Source organism: Acomys minous (assembly GCF_964271855.1).
Source record: "Acomys minous genome assembly, chromosome: 18".
NCBI classification, from domain to species: domain Eukaryota; kingdom Metazoa; phylum Chordata; class Mammalia; order Rodentia; family Muridae; genus Acomys; species Acomys minous.
In genome coordinates, this window is record NC_140501.1 from 48706076 (window position 1) to 48723956 (window position 17881).

At 51.6% G+C, this 17881-nt stretch overlaps 1 protein-coding gene across 3 annotated transcripts in view; it reads right to left on the minus strand.

Moving 5' to 3' along the window:
* The window catches only part of GFRA2 (GDNF family receptor alpha 2), a 92003-nt gene extending 74629 nt beyond the window's left edge, over nt 1-17374 (minus strand). Inside the window, exons 1-3 of one of the 3 annotated variants that reach the window (XM_084768135.1) lie at nt 16253-17374; nt 10951-11265; nt 5345-5428 (exon numbers count right to left, since the gene is read on the minus strand). In XM_084768135.1, coding sequence (XP_084624261.1) covers nt 5345-5428; nt 10951-11265; nt 16253-16292 — 439 coding nt within the window. In that variant the 5' untranslated portion in view covers nt 16293-17374. The remainder of the gene's footprint in view (nt 1-5344; nt 5429-10950; nt 11266-16252) is intronic. The other 2 variants (XM_084768136.1, XM_084768137.1) reach the window with 2 other exon arrangements.
* Nucleotides 17375-17881: the final 507 nt, after the last annotated feature.

Consider the following 17881-nt stretch of genomic DNA (forward strand, 5'->3'; position numbering starts at 1 on the left):
ATGATGATGATGATGATGCTTGGAACTGATAGAACCTTTGGACGATGCTGCCCAGAAGGTGGAAGCTAGACCCGAGAGCATGCTCATGGAGTAGGTGTTAGGACTGGGGCCCCTTCCTCTCTCTTTTGGCTTTCTAGGTATCATCAGGTGAGCAGCTTCCATTCACCACACACTCACCATGGTTTACCACAAGCCCAAAGCAATGGAGCCAAGCAACCATGGGCTGAAATCATGACCCCAAATGAACGTTTTTTTTTTCCTTCCAACCTGTTTATATTTTGTCACAGCGATCGAAAGCTAATTAACATTCAGCAGCCAAGACAGGATTTGCTCCGGGGACTGTTGGCCAATGTTCTTCCCCTATACCAGAGACCTCTTCCAAAGGTCTGGCTTATGTTTTCAAGGACAGCTTGAATTCAAAGAACAAGACAAGCCCAACTTCTGCATGAAATCTCTCCTCTCACGTTAAAGTAAAGATTTCCAATGTTAGCAGCTTCAACATCCCTGTTGCTATTGGTCTGTCAGTCACAGCTACACTACCTTTAGCTAGCCTTGGGCTGGGACTGGCTGGTCCATCATTGAACCCAGAGCCTGACAAGTAAGACTATGAAGAAAGGAGGGGAGGGGTGAGGCTGTGCCCTCCCCAGGGCCTCAGGCAGGCAGAGGGTGTTGTAAGAATTCTGGCGGCCTTCCTTACCAACTGAATCCCAGAAGGACTTTCCAAGAATCTCAGCAGAGACAAAGAGTTATGCTCCATGGGTCCATAGAACAAACACAGCCTCAACCCTCAGATAGGAAATGGTAAGAGATAAAGGCAAGAGGACCCCAAAGATACAGCAGTCTCCCTCTTTCCACAGGGCCCCAGCTGGTGGTGGTGAACTAAGAGGAGGTCACTCAGAGCCGGTACTCCACAACACAGGCATCACAGAGAAATGGTAGAGGGATTGCACACAGCCAGGCAAAGACACATGGACATGGAGAGCCACATCCAATCAACGACATGTCATCCTGCAGGGCAGCAGGAACTAAAGCCCTGTGTTCTGGTACAGGATCTCAGGTCAACCTGCCCAAAGGCCCACCAAACCAAGGAGAGCCAGGCAGGGATCTATGTCAGCTGAAGTCCAAGATTGCGGGGCAAAGGATGAGGGAGATCAACCTCATGTCTTCATCCCTCAAGAAAAAAGCATCGCAGATCTGGAGCTAGGAAGCCCTGTGCCCACAGCCCCACGGGGGACTTGGGGCACATAACATACACGAGTCTGGCCTCCTGATTCTGGTTCTTGCCGTCTTCTGCTGAACGCCCCACAATAGCTTCCTTGGCTTTTTGGAGTAGGGCCAGGGCCCCCCTCTCTAGCTATGTCTCTAGTGAGTGCTGCCCTCTCACCCAACATCAGGGCTGGTGTGGGCAAAACTTCCTAGGAGAAAATCTTTATGCAATAGACACTTGACACTCTGTGGGACAAGGGTGTTGACAAGACAAATGAGGAGATCACTGGGTGTGCCGCTTATAGAACCAGCATCTTGCTACCTGCTGCTCAGTTATAACTAGACAAGATATGGCTCTAGGACTCTGTGATACATCCACAGAGTCAAAGGGACCATATATTAGTTATTTTTCTTATCATCATGGCCAAATACATGACAGAAGTCACTCAAAGGAAATTGGGTTATTTTTAGCTAATGGTTTGAGAGGCTCCAAATCCATTGTGGCACGAATGTATGGGGGCTGGAGTGGGTCAGTCTAGGACAATGGAAGCTTGAAATAACAAGTTTCCCATAGGGTGGGTCAGGAGTCTGGAAGGGTGGGGCTCGAAGTAGGGCCAGATTTTGAGAATTGCCTAAAGTAACCTACCTTCACCAGCCATGTTATCCACAGAGCTCTGCAACCTCCCAAAGAAGAAGCACCACCAGGCTTCAAACACATTAGCCTATGGGGAACATGGCATGCCCAAACTATAATGGTGTACCACAGCCTCCAATGCCTGGTCCTTATGGTGAGCAGTGGACTGGAACACAGAGTTCCAGAGCCATACCTGGCTCAGTCATCACTGAGCAGCAGGTAGAAAAATGCTGGCTCTGTAAGCTGCACATTCAGGGATCTTCTCATTTGTCTTGTACACACCCTTGTCCCACAGAATGTCAAGTGTCTGTTACATAAAGATGTTCTGCTTAGGAAGATGCTTAAGATTGGATCAAGGAAGCAATAGGATCTGGGGTTTGGGTAAGGACTGTGAACCTCTAGCATTCACAGAGCAAATCCAAAAGCACCTGTCCACACTATTGTCATCAGCTGGCATTCAATCAATGGGTAGTAGTCACACAGGATGCAATTAGAACCCCGATATGTCCCCTACCACAGCATGCATATACCAGCATTGCCCATATCCTGCATGTGAGCCTCAGAGCACAGTCTCAAAAGGACCGATTCATACTCCAAACTAAGCAGAAACCGAGACTCAGAATGTCAGCTGGAAGGGGCCTTAGTCAGTCAGTCACATAACCCAACTGCATAGGATGGGCAAAATTACAAGAGCGTTATCACTGTACCCAGTGGCAGAGGCAGGAGGAAGCCTACTCTAAACCCAAAACTACTGATAGGTAGGACTCTACTGGGGAGGCCATAGTAATGGAAGCCAAAAGCAGAGTGTTGTAACTGGACAGCTCTGAGATTCCCATCTACTTCTACCAACCCCCAGCACCACAAGGGCCCAAGGATATGTCCAGTGGGCCACTCTCTGGCTACTGTATTTTGAATATTTTGTTTGTTTTGTTTTGTTGAGATAGGGTCTTATTCTGTTAACCTAGGATGCCCTTAAACTTACTATGTAGCCAGGATAGCCTAAAACTAGCAATTCTCCTGCCTCTCTCTCCTGAGGAACAGGATTGAAGGCATGTGCCACTGTGCTGAGCTCTAAAGTTTTAACCTTAAATGGCCCCAAATGCTCCTATATGAAGGGCCTGGTCCCCGGGTTGGCACGAGGAGAAGGAGTACAAACTGTAAGAGTTGGGGCTTTGTGGGAGGTCTTTAGATCCTTGAGAGTTTGCCCTCAGAGAGACTTTAGATTCATGGCCTCTTTCTCTTCTGCTATTTCATTTCTCGGACATGAAGTGAGCAGTCTGGCTCCATGCCACAGCCACACCTGTCACAACATACTGCAGTGGGTACCCAGGAGCAAGAGGGCCAGTCATGAACTTTTTAAACCTCAGGACATGTGAACCAGCAACCTTTCTCCTGTGAGTGAGTTAACGCCATCAGGTATTTTGTATAGCGACAGGACTCAACCAACACTCTAGCAAGTGTCTCCCTTCTGGTGAGAGGCCAGGATCTCTCCCACCAGGGACACACACTCCACCCCCACGAGGTTCACCTAAAGGGGACATCTTCAGTGGAGAGGAAGGTATTTTGTCAAAGTAGCAAACTTTGATAGATGCACAAAAATAAACAGACACTCCATGTGGCTCACAGTCATCCAAAACTCAACCTGTGACACAAGCTTTATTTCTTGGTACTTAATTTCTCTACCTGTGGGAATTATTCTTCTCTCCTTAAAGAGGTAGCAATAAAGATAATAGGGGAGCCTTGTTCTAGAGACTAGGAACCCTTGCCTCACAGTCTGGAGCAGTGTTTCTTAACAAGCTATGGTTCTGCCCCACAGGGGACATTTGGCAGTGTCTGGAGACATGTGTGTTTTTCACACCTTGGGAATGTTTAAGTGCATCTAGAGACAACTCCAAGGACAATGCTAGACACTCTACAATACCCAAGAAGACACTGACAAAGCCAGTGCCCCCGTTGCTGCTACTCAGAACCAGGGTTCAGAGTAACGGGAACCTTAGGAGGTTCCAAGCCTGAAGCCCAGATCCCAGTGTTCAAAGACTCAGAAAACAAGCTCCAGGCTGGTCATGGGAGCCTGTAACACACACACACACACACACACACACACACACACACACACACACACACACACACAGGAGATCAAGCACAGATCTAAGATAGAGCGCCTCCCAAACGCCAGAGGGAATACAAATCTCATATAGCTCTTTTTTCCTAATGTTTTCAATGTATATGTGTGTACATTCATGTATGTACAGGTGTGCATGTGTCTTCATGTATGTACAGGTATATGTTCATATAGAGGCCAGAGGATAACGTTGGACATCATCCTTAGGAATCTTACCCTGGGGACAGGGTCTCTCACCAGCCTGTGAAGCTTACCAAGTAAGCTAGGCTGGCCGACCAGGAAGCCCCAGGGATCCTCCTGTCTCCGCCCCTCCAGCACTGTGGTTATAAGTTTGCACTGCCATGTTCAGCATTTTTACATGGGTGCTGGGAATCAAACACAGGTCCTCCTGCTTGCAAAGCAAGTGTTTTACTGCCTAAATCACTCCTCTGGCCCTAATTTCCTTCTTAAGCGTGTGCCAGCAGGCAAAGCATGGCCTTTCTCATTCCTCAAGGGACCCACCCAGGAGCAGGAGGTTCCCACCTCAGATGCCTCTCTGGGGGCTCAAGCAACCGAAGGAAAACCCAGAATAGACTGGATGGTGGCGACATTAGTGTAGCTGAGTACCCCTTATCTGAATGGCTGAGAACCAGGCGTGCTCAGTATGTCAGACGGTCACTGGTATGGAGATATTTGCATATACATAATGAGATGTCATAGAGATGGGACCCAAACACAAAATTATATCGTTTCGTGCATACTTGATGCACACAGCCTGAAGGGAATCTTACATAATACTTTCAATACACCTGCTTTTTTACTATGCCCCATCACATAAGGTCAGTTGTAGAGTTTGCCCCTGCAGCCTTGTCTCAGTACTCAGCATATTTTAAATTTTAGAGCAGTTTAAATGTTTAGGATGAAAGAGCCTAAATCTACACCAACAAACACGACCAGTACTTCCAGAACACAAGAATCCTTCAGCATGCCGTGCGCTTTTCAGTCTACTGACTCACTACTAACCCAAGCAGATAGGGCCTGCCTCACTTCACAAGTAAGGAAACTGAGGCACAAAAAGGTTGGTAAGCAACCTAGCCAAGGAAACCTAGTTAAACAGAAGAGCCAGAGAAAGAGGAACAGGGTTGAGATGAGCAACAAAACATCAGCGTGGCGTCCGGTTTCAGATTCAAGACCTATCCGTGACCACCAAGGAACCAGGCAAGTGCTTAACTCCAAATCCTACTGAAAGAAGGAGGCCAGACGGCTTCCTAGAAGCCAGGAACCAGATGACACGTAGACCCAACAGAAGACCAGGAAAAGCCGCTGAGTCCAAGAGATGAGTGGGCCACACCATGGGGATGAGAGGGGAAAAAACGGGACAAGCACCAGCGAGGAGCACTTACCTGAGAAGATTGAAGCAAGCCTGAAGATGTCCGAGAGGCGTGAGGTCACAGGCTCATAGGGGGAAGCTTCGTAGAACTCCTCACCTGGAAGAGAGGTGAGCATGAGACACGGCTCCTCTCAGGCAGAGCACTCCCGATAGATAACAACTCTGCCTAAGAAGCTTCTACTCACACATCGCCATGCCATTTAGGACATGAGAGAGGGCAGCCCTTGCCAAAGTGGAAAACGCTATGCAGGCAAGTTATGGGTGAACGTTTCACAAAGGCAAGTTATTTCTCACCAACTAAAGCATCTATGGCTGCCTGCCATGCAACTTCCCTGAAGGACCAACGCCCTTTAAAGGAGTCTGGGAACAACACCAGTCCTCAGAAGGTCAAGTGCAAATCACGAAATCTAGAGGCAGAGGTCCTACTAAGATTTTTTTTTTAAGTCCAAATTCCTTGATTCACAAGAGAAGGTTATGGGGTAGCCCAGCAGTGTGTACTTGGGGGTGGAGTATCCCACAGCTTTGTGTGGCAGGCCCAGGACTTAACTGGTCTTCTGGAGACCCACTTTGCCCAGAATTCTCTCTTTGCCTCACATCTCATCATCAGAAAGGGTCTAGCTGGGGAGATTAAAAGTCACAAGGTGAAAGGTCTGACCCCTGCTCCTGTCTGCTCGGCCTCTAAGAGGCGCCCTTCTAACCTCTCCTCTACCTGTTACCTCGTGTGCCTCCTCAGAGCGTCAGAGGGCATTGGAGGCTTGCAGTAGGAAAGCAAGTGAGTGACAGGAAATAAATGGCCCAGGATGCCCAGGAGAACCCCCACCACATTATCAAGAATCCCATGCCCTCTGCAAACACCTTGCAAGAAAGGAAAATATCCTCAGGAGACCTGACCAGTGAGGAGAAATCAATGCAAACTCACTCAGACTGTGTGTGTGGTGACAGGGAGGGGCAGACAGGGGGTGACCCACAGCCTCACACATTGATTTCCTATCCAGCAGGGCCTAGCTCCACAGTCTGGCACCCTTGCCTACAGAAAGCCAGGGTGAGCAGCATCTATGCAGAATGTCCCTACAAGAGGAGGCAGAGACTGTCCCTGCAAGAGGTTCCTGTATCAGCCCAAGAGGCCACAGGGAACCAGTACTGGAGGTCCAGCTAGCTCTGGGATGCTTCATAGTAAGTTACCTGCAGAGAAGGTACCTGCAACCTTGAGCAAAGATACCCAGAGAACATCAAAGAAGCTTGTCCCCTCCTTTAGAAAGGAGTTCTAGCCTCCATTTTGCTCCCTGGGAAATGCTGTGTGGCAGGCAGTACCCAGCACACACAGTGTGTGCCCCCCTAGAATCTGCTTGCAACTTCATTCACAACACCCACTAAGACTTAACTTACTCTTCCCTGGGAGACTCCTGGGTTGGGCCCCCAGACACTACCATGAGTTAAAGCCAAACAGTGTGGGAATTTAGGAGCTGTTAGAATAAATAGTAAACTGAAGCTGCGCTTTCTGCATGCCCACAGCCCAAACATAGTTCAGACACACTGATTTACTCTCTTCTTTGCCTCCCCGTCACTAGGCACTATTGCCGCCCCCCGCCCATTGTGCTGATAGGGAGCAAGGAGCACAGAGATAGGTAACTTGCTCCAAAGTGATTTAGTTTCATTGCTCAGTCAGCAGCAGAGCCTGGCTTTAAACCTGGGGCAATGGCGCTAGAGCACAACGCTGTCTCATTTTACGACAGCCTTCGAAGTATCTTGTGGCTCTGCAGTAGGCCCTGTGGTCAGAGCTCTGCTGCCCCTGGACTTCCCAACTGTCCCCTTGGCCAACTGCAGGAAGCACAGGCAAGCGTCTGTTTGTAGGGCAGCCCAGACCATTGGCTAAGTGGGGACTTAGCCTCTCTGAGGTCATTATCATTGACATGGTCTGGTCCTACAGCTGGGTTTGCCAGGACATGTCAAGCCTGGGCCACTGACTCCAGATCCTGGATGTAGATCCTGGACACTAAGATTTGGGATGGGCCTTTGCTCTTCGTGGTCTAAAGATCAGGGACCGTGAATTTCAGAGTCAGCTTTGGAGCAGCCATTGATAACATCCCTGATGTGACCATACACAGTTTTAGTGACAGGAGAAAAGAGACTCCCCCTGCCCATCTTCTGGCCATGGAATTACCCTCAGCACAACCAAAAGAAACCAAGACATGGTGAGGGCTCTGGATTCCGCTCTGGAAAGCCATTCTATCGCTGTGCCTTGGTGTCCCCTAGAAACGGGGTTAATGTACTACAGTTCTGACTCCCTAAACTTAGTGGCCGCCTCCTCAGAGGCCATATGCCTGCTGCACTGGCTCCCCTTCCCCCAGTGCCACCTCAGCTCCTGCTACAGGTGTAAGGTCTTGGCCTTGGACAGAAGAAGCAAAAACATTGGAGAGCGCCACCCACCTCGGGGTCAAAGAGAAACCAAGAATTGGGGCATGGTCTCATCCTCCCCCATCTCTCCTCTCTCAGTGAGACCCAGACCCAGCCCAACTACTAAGTATTGTCAAGGTGCAGAGAGAAGGGACCTACAGCCTCCCCTGGGGAAACGGCTCAACCTTACCATGAATAATTAACTCTCAGGTAGAACTTATCACTTACGGGCTATAACCTCTGTTCAAAAGCCTCCTGGCTTCTCCTAATGGAGAGTCTCCAGGCTTGAGATCTAGGGAAGGAGATAACCCCTTAGAGAGAAGAGGCAAGCATCAGTAGAAAGGGGCAAGACAGAATGTATTTCTGGAAGCCTCCCGTGGAGAGCATAGGTACTACAGTTTCTGTGTGGCCAATACCCTGAGGCATAAAATAGTGTTAAGTGGTGGTCATTGAGTAAATGAACTCAAAGATCATCTCAGCACATACTGCCAGAAACAGCTACGTGCAATGAGCTAAGTTCCAAGTCTAAAGGGGCCTTTGAAGATCCCATGGTAGTGAAAAAAAAATACACATGGCACCTGGAACACCTCGTTTCCCTGGTTTCTCATCACAGGTTGTCCTGTACAGGGGCATGACAAGGCCAAAGGGATCCACCAAGGTGACAGGGCTGCTCCTGCTTAGAAATCCAATCAGCCCACACACTTCTAGTCAGACCTATCATCTCCCTGTCGGCTGCTACATAGCCCAGGCTAGCCCACCTCTACCAGCCATCAGAAGACCTAAGTTCAGTTCCCAGCAGGCTCACAACTGTCTGTAACTCTCAATCCCAGAGAATCAGACACCTCTTGCTTCCGTGGACACCTGCACTCACGTGCTCGTAACCACAGACAGACATTCACACCTGCGCTCACGTGCACCTGCACATAATTAAAAATAATTAATAATAAATGTTTTTTAAAGCTCTCAAAAATGGAAATGAAAGGCAAAAGGATCCATTTCCAGAAGTGGTGGCTTCATGGTGTGCATGACAGAGGCAAACCGTTAGGTAAGCAGTTCCTCGTGTCATGTATGGAGAAGTACATGTGTGTGTTAGGACAGCCTTGCCTTCCTCAGTACTCTGGGAATGGAGTTGCTAGGGAGAAGTGGCCACCTAAACCTGCAGAATTATTCCATTCTTGACGGCTGTAAAACCGTTGCTAAATATTCGTATGACTTATCCATATGTTCAGAGTGTATCTGAGCCATCTCAGTGACTTCCAGGAATCTCTCTCTCTCTCTCTCTCTCAGGACTCTACTCCCTCCTTTCATCCTTCCTTATGATGCTCTGCAAAGGACCGCTTCTCTTATCTCGGCCCACCCCCTGTTCTTATAGAGAACCCACCTGTCATCTTCCCCCAGCCTCTCCATCACTCCCATCCTCCTTTGGGGTTTAGACATCTTTAAAAGAGAAAATAGGTCATCCTTCTGTTTGTCTCTTCACAAGAACTTTCTGGGAGAAGTTATCCATCATGTCCTATCCTCAGCCTCCACTCAGTCCCTCACCAGGGCCCTGCCCCCAGAAGCCACCTAAGAGGCTTGCCCAAGTGGCAGCACAGATCTGAAGTGTGTGAGCTGTTGAGAGTCTTCTCTGTTTCCTGGATGGTCCTCCCAATTCTCTTCCAGAACCTTCTCAACCACTTCTGCATAGTCCTCTCTCCCGCCTTTCCTTTAATGCCAGTGGTCCAGGGGCACTTCCACTGCCCACATTCTGTGATTGCACCTGCTGGCTTAGCTCCAGCTTCCAAACATAGGCTAATGTACAGTCCAGAATCTCTCTAGAACCATAGCCTCCTCTGAACTCCATGTCTACGCGTCTGCAGGACTTGACCAATGACAGGTAGGGAATCCCAGAGCAACACCATGGCCCCTGCCTTCTTCTAGTTAAAGCCTTTGCAGGCACAGGATTCTGGGAGGGAGTTCCTCCTTGGCCACTCTCTCCCTTCTCATCCCATAGGCAGAAGCTACCAAAACCTGTTGAGTTGACCTTCTTAAGAAACACTTAAAACCATCTTCCCTGTGGTTGCCCTGTCCCATTCCTACCACCACTATTCCTGCCTGAGGTCACAATCCCTACAACTGATTGTCTTCCCAGAGCAACATGGATGCTTCTGCGGAGCACCAACCTGACAAGATCCCTTGAAATCTGAATTAAAACCACCCAGGCTTCCTGCTGCCCACCAAATCTCTTTCCTTCTAGCCCCCCCCAACCCTTCCAGCCTACAGTAGACATTGCTTACAGTTCTTCATGAAGATTGAACTCTCAGGCCTGATCCTGAGGTACCAAACCTTCCACCTGTCCAGTCTTAGTATGTCCTTCCTCTGGGTGGTGACTCCATCCCAGCCTAGAGACAGCATCTTCCCAGAAGGTTCTTTAGATTTTTTTACAAGGGCTTAGACGCTCCTCTCAGGTATTCCTACTGTGTCCTAGGCCTTCCCATCATAACACTTGCACCTTCCACTGGCAAATGCCACCATACTTGCCATACCCCCATCCCGGGCTATAAGTTCCACAAAGACGAAGATTACGCCAGATTCTAGACCTACCTGTTCCAGTAACATACAGCAACAGTGCACTCTCGATAAATATTTGCTGAATAGGTAAATGAGCATCTTGCCAGGCTGACCAATCATCTTGAAGTATATGCAAGTCTCCAGCACCTGTCTAGACTGAGGAGTATTGACGAGGTGTCCTCGGGCAAAGGGCTCTCAGGTTCTGCCTTGGGCAGGCTTAAGGAGAGCTTGCCTAGAGATGTAGGACCTGTTGCTCATGTCCAGTCCTGAGCTCCTCAGCTCTGTGTAAAATGTCAAGGTCAGCCATTGGATGCAGAGACCACATGAAGGAAGCAATGCTCCAGGGAGCAGGGCATCAGGGTGGCAGGGGTTGGTACCTCCTGCTCTCGCTTATATATCTGCCTGGTGCCTCTTTCTCTCTTAGGCACAACTCCATGCTGCCTTTGCTTGCATCTGGTGGTCCAGCGCATTCTCTATCCTTGTCATCTCCCTGTCTCCATCAACATTGTCCTCCTAGGAAGGATAGTATTTTCTCTGGACTGTAGTTTCTCTTGTGGGTAAAACAGAGAGCAAATCGGGCCGTCCCTTTACCAAGTCCTCCCTTCTGAACCCCCTAACCAGATACATCCCTTTACCGACCACCACCACCCTTCCTTGGGGCCCACCCCGGCTTACCCTCGGTCAGCCCCAGATGGATGCTCCAGTAGATCTGCAGACACTGCAACTCTTTCTTCATGCCCCGCTTGCAGCGGCAGTCATACAGTGGGCTTTCCTGCAAGACCTCCAGGGCCGCCTGGCACTCCTTATTGGCCAGCATGGTATTGCGATCCCGGCCCGCCAGACACTGCCGAAGGGTGCGGTACCTGGAGCTGCAGTTGGATTCAGCCGCACAGAGCTCATTGGCCCGGACACAGTCCACTTGGGGACGCCAGCCGTGGAGCTCAGAGCCCTGCAGGGAGGAAGGGCTGGCCAAAGAGCGGAGGGTTTCGTCTGGGTATTGGGGGGGGTGGGGGAAAGAGAAGCATAAATGAGTGCCGCCGCCGCAGAGTCTGACCCCAGCGCAGGCCTACGGCTTGAAGGAACTTCTCACCCACATGATACCAAAGTACTCCAAGACCAAGGTCCACGGCAGACCCAACCTAGTCAGCCACGCTCCCCTACAGCCATGGCTCACATTCATTTCCTCCTGAGCACAATCCTAGGCCACGCAGAACACAGCACGATAAATCCAGGAAGGTCTTCACTGAAAACCGCAGGCGGGCTGAGATGCCAATAGCTCAGACAGAATGGCATGGCCTCAGCCAGGAGTGGCAAGGCTTATGCAGAGGGATCTCAATTCACCACCCATGCGACAAAACTCCACACCACTCAAGGCATAGGTTTGAAGGTACCAAAAAGTCAGTTAACCTTCAGAGCCCATCTGGACCTTAGACAGACCCAGGAATCGAGCCTCAGCATCATATACCAAGGAAACTCGGGTCCAAAGAAGGGAGACAACCCAAGGTCACACGCAGAGAAGCAGAAAATCTCCCTCCAGCTCTTGGTCTCATCACTCTACACCACTAGGCTTTTAGAAGAAAACCAGAAGGCAGCCTAACTCTAACTCAGTGGTCCAGGAGGCCCAGGAGGGAAAAACAGAGAGCCCCTTTAGGCCTTGCCTTTCAGTATCTGCCAACTTCACACCAGACAGAGGCCCGACAAAGTGCCTGCGTGGCCACGTTTCACCCCAGCCCTCCTGCAGAAGGGAACGCACTGGCAAGCACAGGAGCACATCTGCTCTCCCTGTGCACCTTGCCCATCTCGACCTGCCTCTCCCTCCTCCATCTCTCATCTTCTCTTGCTTCCTGCCCCCCAAGAGTTCTGTTCTCAACAGACCTCATCACTTTTTTCCTTTGAGTGCTTCCCCCCCCCTCATCCCTTTTCCTTCCTACACTAGTCTGAAATTCCTTCCAAAAGCCAAATAATAAATCAAGTACAGAAAAGAAAGAACACCCCCCCCCCTCCTTCAGGCCCTGCCTTCCCAGCCCACTCCTCTTAGCTGCTTCCCACAGTGTCCTCAGAAGGAAGGGGACTGAGGACTGGACATGAAGGGCAGAGAGAAGCTGGCCCACTGGACCCTTTCAAAGCCAAGCTCCCAAAATGGTTTCCTCCAGATATGGACATCTTCCTGTCTCCCTGTCTTTCCTAAAGCCCTAACTCCAGACCCTGCCCACAAAAAGCACACACCACTTCAGGGCAAAGACTGTCTTTTGTGCAAGACCCAAAGAATAATTTGAGAGACTTCATCCATTCCCTCCCACTCCAAAACAGAATAAAATTTTCGGCCATTAGCCCCTTCCTCAGAATACCGCAGAATCCCCCCCACCCCATCCTTGCCCAGAGCCGCCTCTCTCGGGCCTTCTCCCTAGGAAGCCTTGCTCATGGGGGAGCTACTGCAGGGAGACAGCGACACCTACAGGTAGAGCTGCGCACAGCAAGTCTGTGACTCTCCAGAACCCCGGGGGGCTGGGGGGGGGCAGGAGGGGGAGGCGATGAATCACTCCCAGAGGGCCTCAGGCCTTCCCCAGTAGGAAACAGCAAAGAAGCTGAAGGGGGAATTGGACTACCACCGAGGGAGGAGGCTCCAGTTACAGCAAAGGAAAATTTCTCTCACTCACCATATACCCCCGCCCCAGAACAGAAAGAGCTTTAACGTGTAAGCACACAGAGACAAGAGGCAGACACCTGTATAGAGTGGGCATTACTGGAAGCAAGGTCTACCCAGACGCTAGCCTGAGATGTGTCCTCCACAAAAGCTGAGGTAGCAGCTTTCTTCCAAGGCCTCAGCAGATTCCCACATCCTTTTACAGGCCTCTAGCGCCTCTGCGCCACACAGGAACAGCTGAACCACCAACTTGCACCTGTCTGCTAGTATCTCTCAGTCAGACAGTCCTGCAGTCTCCTAGGGTTTCGCTAGGACTTCGCCTTCCACCTGACTCAGCTAAAGGCTGAACTGTCTAAGGGGGACACAGAATGGGACATGTTGGCATCCTGGGCCTTTTACGGGCTCAGAGTTCACGCACATCTAAAATCAGGATAGATGGTCCAGACAGAGCTTCTCTGGAAGCAACTCGGTCTGCCTGCCCAACATCTGTAGGCCTCATGATGTCCTTAACACGAGTCCCCATTGGCTTCCATGCCAAATATCAAGGGCCTCCCAACGCTGCCAACTGATGTTCATGACAGGGCAAGGACGTGTTCTACAGAGGACTAGGACTGTCCCTGTCTCTGGGACCCGCCTTCAAAACTCCTAGCAGCAACCAAGGCCAACCAGAAAAGGGAATCACAGCAACCTGGAGCCGCTGGCCAAGGACCAGGAGATGCTGTCTTCCTGGCCTGGAGGAAGAAAGCCAAGACCAATTGAGAGTAGGCAGGGTGGAACAGTTCCAGGGAGCACAGTGGAGATGAGGGTGATCCAGAGTGCCCTCCTGCGTCCAGTGTCCCCTCAAAAGCCAGAATGTGTGCTAGAATGCCACAGGGGGGTGGGGTACCACTGCCCACTCTGCTCCCATCTCTCTTTCAATTGCATTCACTCCATGTCTTGTCAACACCGGAGATCTGGATGGCTGAGAGAAAAAGCCCTTTCTCTCCACCCAGTTCTCAGACACTAGCTCTCACTCAGAACCTTTGAAGAGGCACCTGAAGGCCTTAGGGAAGGGGAGGAGGGAGCGGGCCTCTCTTCAGCATGGCCCCAGCCAAACTGCTGACTTGAGACTTCAAACTCAAACTGCTAAGGAGTGTCCTTCAAGCTGAGCACACTTTCCAAGTGGCTCTCGAGTCTAGTCTTCTTGCCAGGAAGAGGCCTGTCCTAGCAGAGCTCTGCAGAATTCCCTGGTCTGCCATTCGGTTGAACCTTTTGGCCAGCTTTGGAGAGGGACTTCTCAAGGGACAGGGAACTGAAGAGCCATGGCCCAAGGAGATGCCAAGTGAGCCCCTCCCTTTCCACTCTTCCCTCTTCCCATCTCAGCCCCTGGATAGCAGACAGGGGTGGCCATGTCCTCTGCTCATACTCCACCCACATGCCTTCGCATCCTCACACACATCCATTATGGGAAGGGTGCCCAGCGCCGCCTCTGAGGAGAGATGACTCCTCAGCCTCCTCTGCTAGGCACACCCCATGGACAACTTGAGGTCTGATACTGGAGGGGTCTCTTGTTCTCTTACACTGGCCCTCAGTGAGGACCCCTATACCTGGGAGTATGCATCCCTGATGATGAGGGCGGGGTACAACTCAACAGCAGGCAGTCTGGCTGGCTTTGCCTGAAATGTGATGTTCTTTTCTTCTTGGCTCTGATCACTCTAAGGACCCAGAAAGCTGTGTTTTCAGACCATCAATGAAGAAAAGGTCAAATTTTGTGACAGTTCATTCAGAATGAGCGTCCACTTCCCCAAGGCTGCTGGAGAGGGCTGCAGGATGAAAGTCAGCCCAGAGCATCTTCTACCATCCTACTCCTCCCCTCCTACCTGCCACAGGGAGAAAGCAAACATGGTGAAGGCCACACCCCAGGGCAGGGCTGTGTCCCCTGGGAATGCATTAACTGGGAGGTAGAAAGTCTGTGAGTAGGCAAAGGGCCCAGGATACAGCCAATACTGATTCTCCCCGACTACAAATCCACAGGACCAATCTGGAGGGCACTTCTTAGGCCATGCACATCTTCCTTAGGCAAAGTCTACCTCCCTGTCTGGGTATTCCAGAGCCCTTTCTGCTGGAGGTAAAGGTGAGCTCCTGATCCTGTTTCTTAGCTAGCTCACTCCAGACTACCAGCAAGCCATGCCTGCTAGACCAGCACCTGTACTGAAGCAGATCACACACACACACACACACACACACACACACACACACACACACACATTTTACTTTCTAGAACATGGAATGCCTACTCTAGTCTTTCTAGAACACGGAATGCCTTGTCTAGGGACTCTGGGTCCACACACAGCCTCACAAACATCTTTTCTTTACCTGTGCAAGAGGAAATTGTTATCTTTGCCTAGACCTTGCTTCCCAAGCAGCTGAGATTTTACAAAGTATAAGGGGAGTGGGGAGGCACTGCTGGATCTCAGAGCCACTAGGCAGCCACACCTCCCTGTCACAGAGGGAGGGGGCTTACAGGATGAACAGTGAGTGGTGTTTGTTAAGATCTGGTTTCCCCTTTTATATGCATTCATACACACACACACACACACACACACACACACACACACACACACATTTCGAAGGTGCAAAGTTTGGCCTCCTCTTCCCCCATGCCACTAGCCCCAGGGTTGCTGCTCTGAGGGCCTTGAACACCCATTTACACATCTGGCTTGAGTCTAGGTGGAAAGTGAGGCAATGGGTAGGAAGAAACTTGCAAAGTGCTCCCAGGAGTGGGGAAACGGGGTGCTTTCCTAAGGCTGATTGGCAAGTGGGTGGTGACTACAGGGGCTCCCCCACAAACACCCAAACTAGGACCTGCTGCGGAAACCCACCTACAAGGAGAGCAATCAGAAAAGGAGGGACTGGCTTGATAGCTGCCCCCCCCCCCGCGCCAGCTTTTCCTCTCCCTCCTTTAGTACACACCAAGAGTTGAATTTTTTTTCTTCCTAAGTTGCTGCAAATTGAACCCATTATTTTGGGGGAAATGAGCGCTACCACGGTCTGCAAGTAAGCGTGTGTGTCAGTGTGTGCGCGCAGCGCGTGAGTGCGTGCGGAGATGGTTTGAATATTGGAAGGCTCCTTCTCAGTCCTCCGCGCAACCAGCCAGCTACCCCACGGCTCCCCAGAGCTGTCAGCATCCCCGGAGCCCGGGCCCCGGCTCCTAGCACGGCGCATTCTCCCGATGTCTCCCGCGGCATCCTGCCTGCAGCCCCCAACCCCACCCCCGCGTGCCCAGCTTCCAGTGGGCGCCTGAACGAGCGCAGCCCCGAGTGGCCCCCAGACTCGCCACCTGAAGGTACTCACCTAAAAAGAAGAAGAGGCAGAAGGCGTTTGCCAAGATCATGTTAAATAAATCCCAGTTTGTGTGTATGTGTTTGTGTGTGTCTTTCTCCCTTAGGCTTAAAAATAAAAATAAAATAACAACGATAATAATAACAGCCAAGCAATAATAATGACCCCCAAATCCAATGCGGAGATCCCGCCGGGCCGCCGAATGAAGATCCTCAGTCCAGGGATTCTCGCTGTTGGCTGGAGGGGGTGGGGTAGGAGGCGGGCGGTGGGCTGCCTTTCGACGTCCCCCCTTGCCACTGAAATCAAACACACGTAGCTATGTGTCTGGCTGCCTTCTAAGCCAACAGCCTTGGTCCTGAGGTCAGCCCAGCCCTTCCCGCGTCCGGGAAGGCGTGAGTCCCCGTGGGTCCAATTTCCCTGCACTTCCCAGGAGGGGACTGGAGAGGTGGGGGCGAGGAGATCTGAAAGTGAAGGGCTGGGAGAAGGCAGCAAGGGAGGGGGGTCAAAATAAATGCAAATAGGAAAGAAATCCACCGACGGATAAGGAGCAATCCAGTAAGAGCTTCTAGGACGGGAGACCAGAGTCGCTTCTTTGGCACCAAGACGAAGAAAAGGATTCAAAAAAAAAATCTTCTCCCGCTAACCCTTGCTCCGTTCACTTTTTTCTAATGGAATTCCAGTGCCAGGGTGCCTGTGCTTGCGTGTGTCTTTCTCTCCTCCCTCTCTCCTCTCCCTCGCTCTCGCTCTTTGCTCTCGATCTCCGCTCTCCCTCGCTCCCTCCCTACTCCCTCTCTCCCTGCTCCTCCCTCCGCCTGCTCCCTCCCCCTTCGCGGCTCCCTCGCCACAGCTCTCGCGCCTCGCCCCTCTCCTCTGCCCGGGGCTCGGCGCTCGGGCTCCCTGGCGGCCGGCGGCGCGGAGCGCGGGAGCGCGGCGGAGCAGCGACACTCTGCAGCAGCGGTGGCAGCGACTTGGCGGTGGTAGCAGCAACACGGCGGAGGGGCTGGCGCCAGGGTACACTGGCCTAGGGGTGAGCTCCGCCGTTGGCTCCTTTGGCTCAGCCGCCCGCCCTTCCTGGGACCAGCCTGCTGCCTTGGCCGGAAACTGACTGGATCTCCCAGCTAGTGTCTACGGTCTAACCCACGAAACCCTCGCGCCCCCTCCTCTCCACGCAATGTCTTGTCTCTGCTAAGCAAGGGCTTGCGCCCTGCAAGTGCCACAGCCCGTTCCCCACCCCCACCCCGCGCACTGGACCCCCAGGGCCATGAGGTTTCGGAAGCCTCAGGAGGCTGAGAAAGGCTGGAGGGACACCGAGGCTGGGTTGCTGGAGCCATCCAGAAGGCGTGGGGGCAGGGCAGTAGGCAAACCCTGGCCTGGTGGTCCAGGTCTAGAAGAGAGAGCACTACTCTCTGCAAGCTGATGTATCCCTCGTAGATAGCCGGTCTGAGTCGCTCCCCAAAGCACTTGAGAAAAGAAAGATGCTCTTTAGGCCAGCCCTCCAAACCAGAGAGCAGCCTGTCTGCCTAGGTCTAGCCCGGCGCTCCTACACGTGTGTTCTGCATGCGGAGCTCGGGAACTTTCACCGCACTCTGATACCCCGCTTACTAGCGGCCTCTCTCCACCCAACACGTACACACGTCCCAG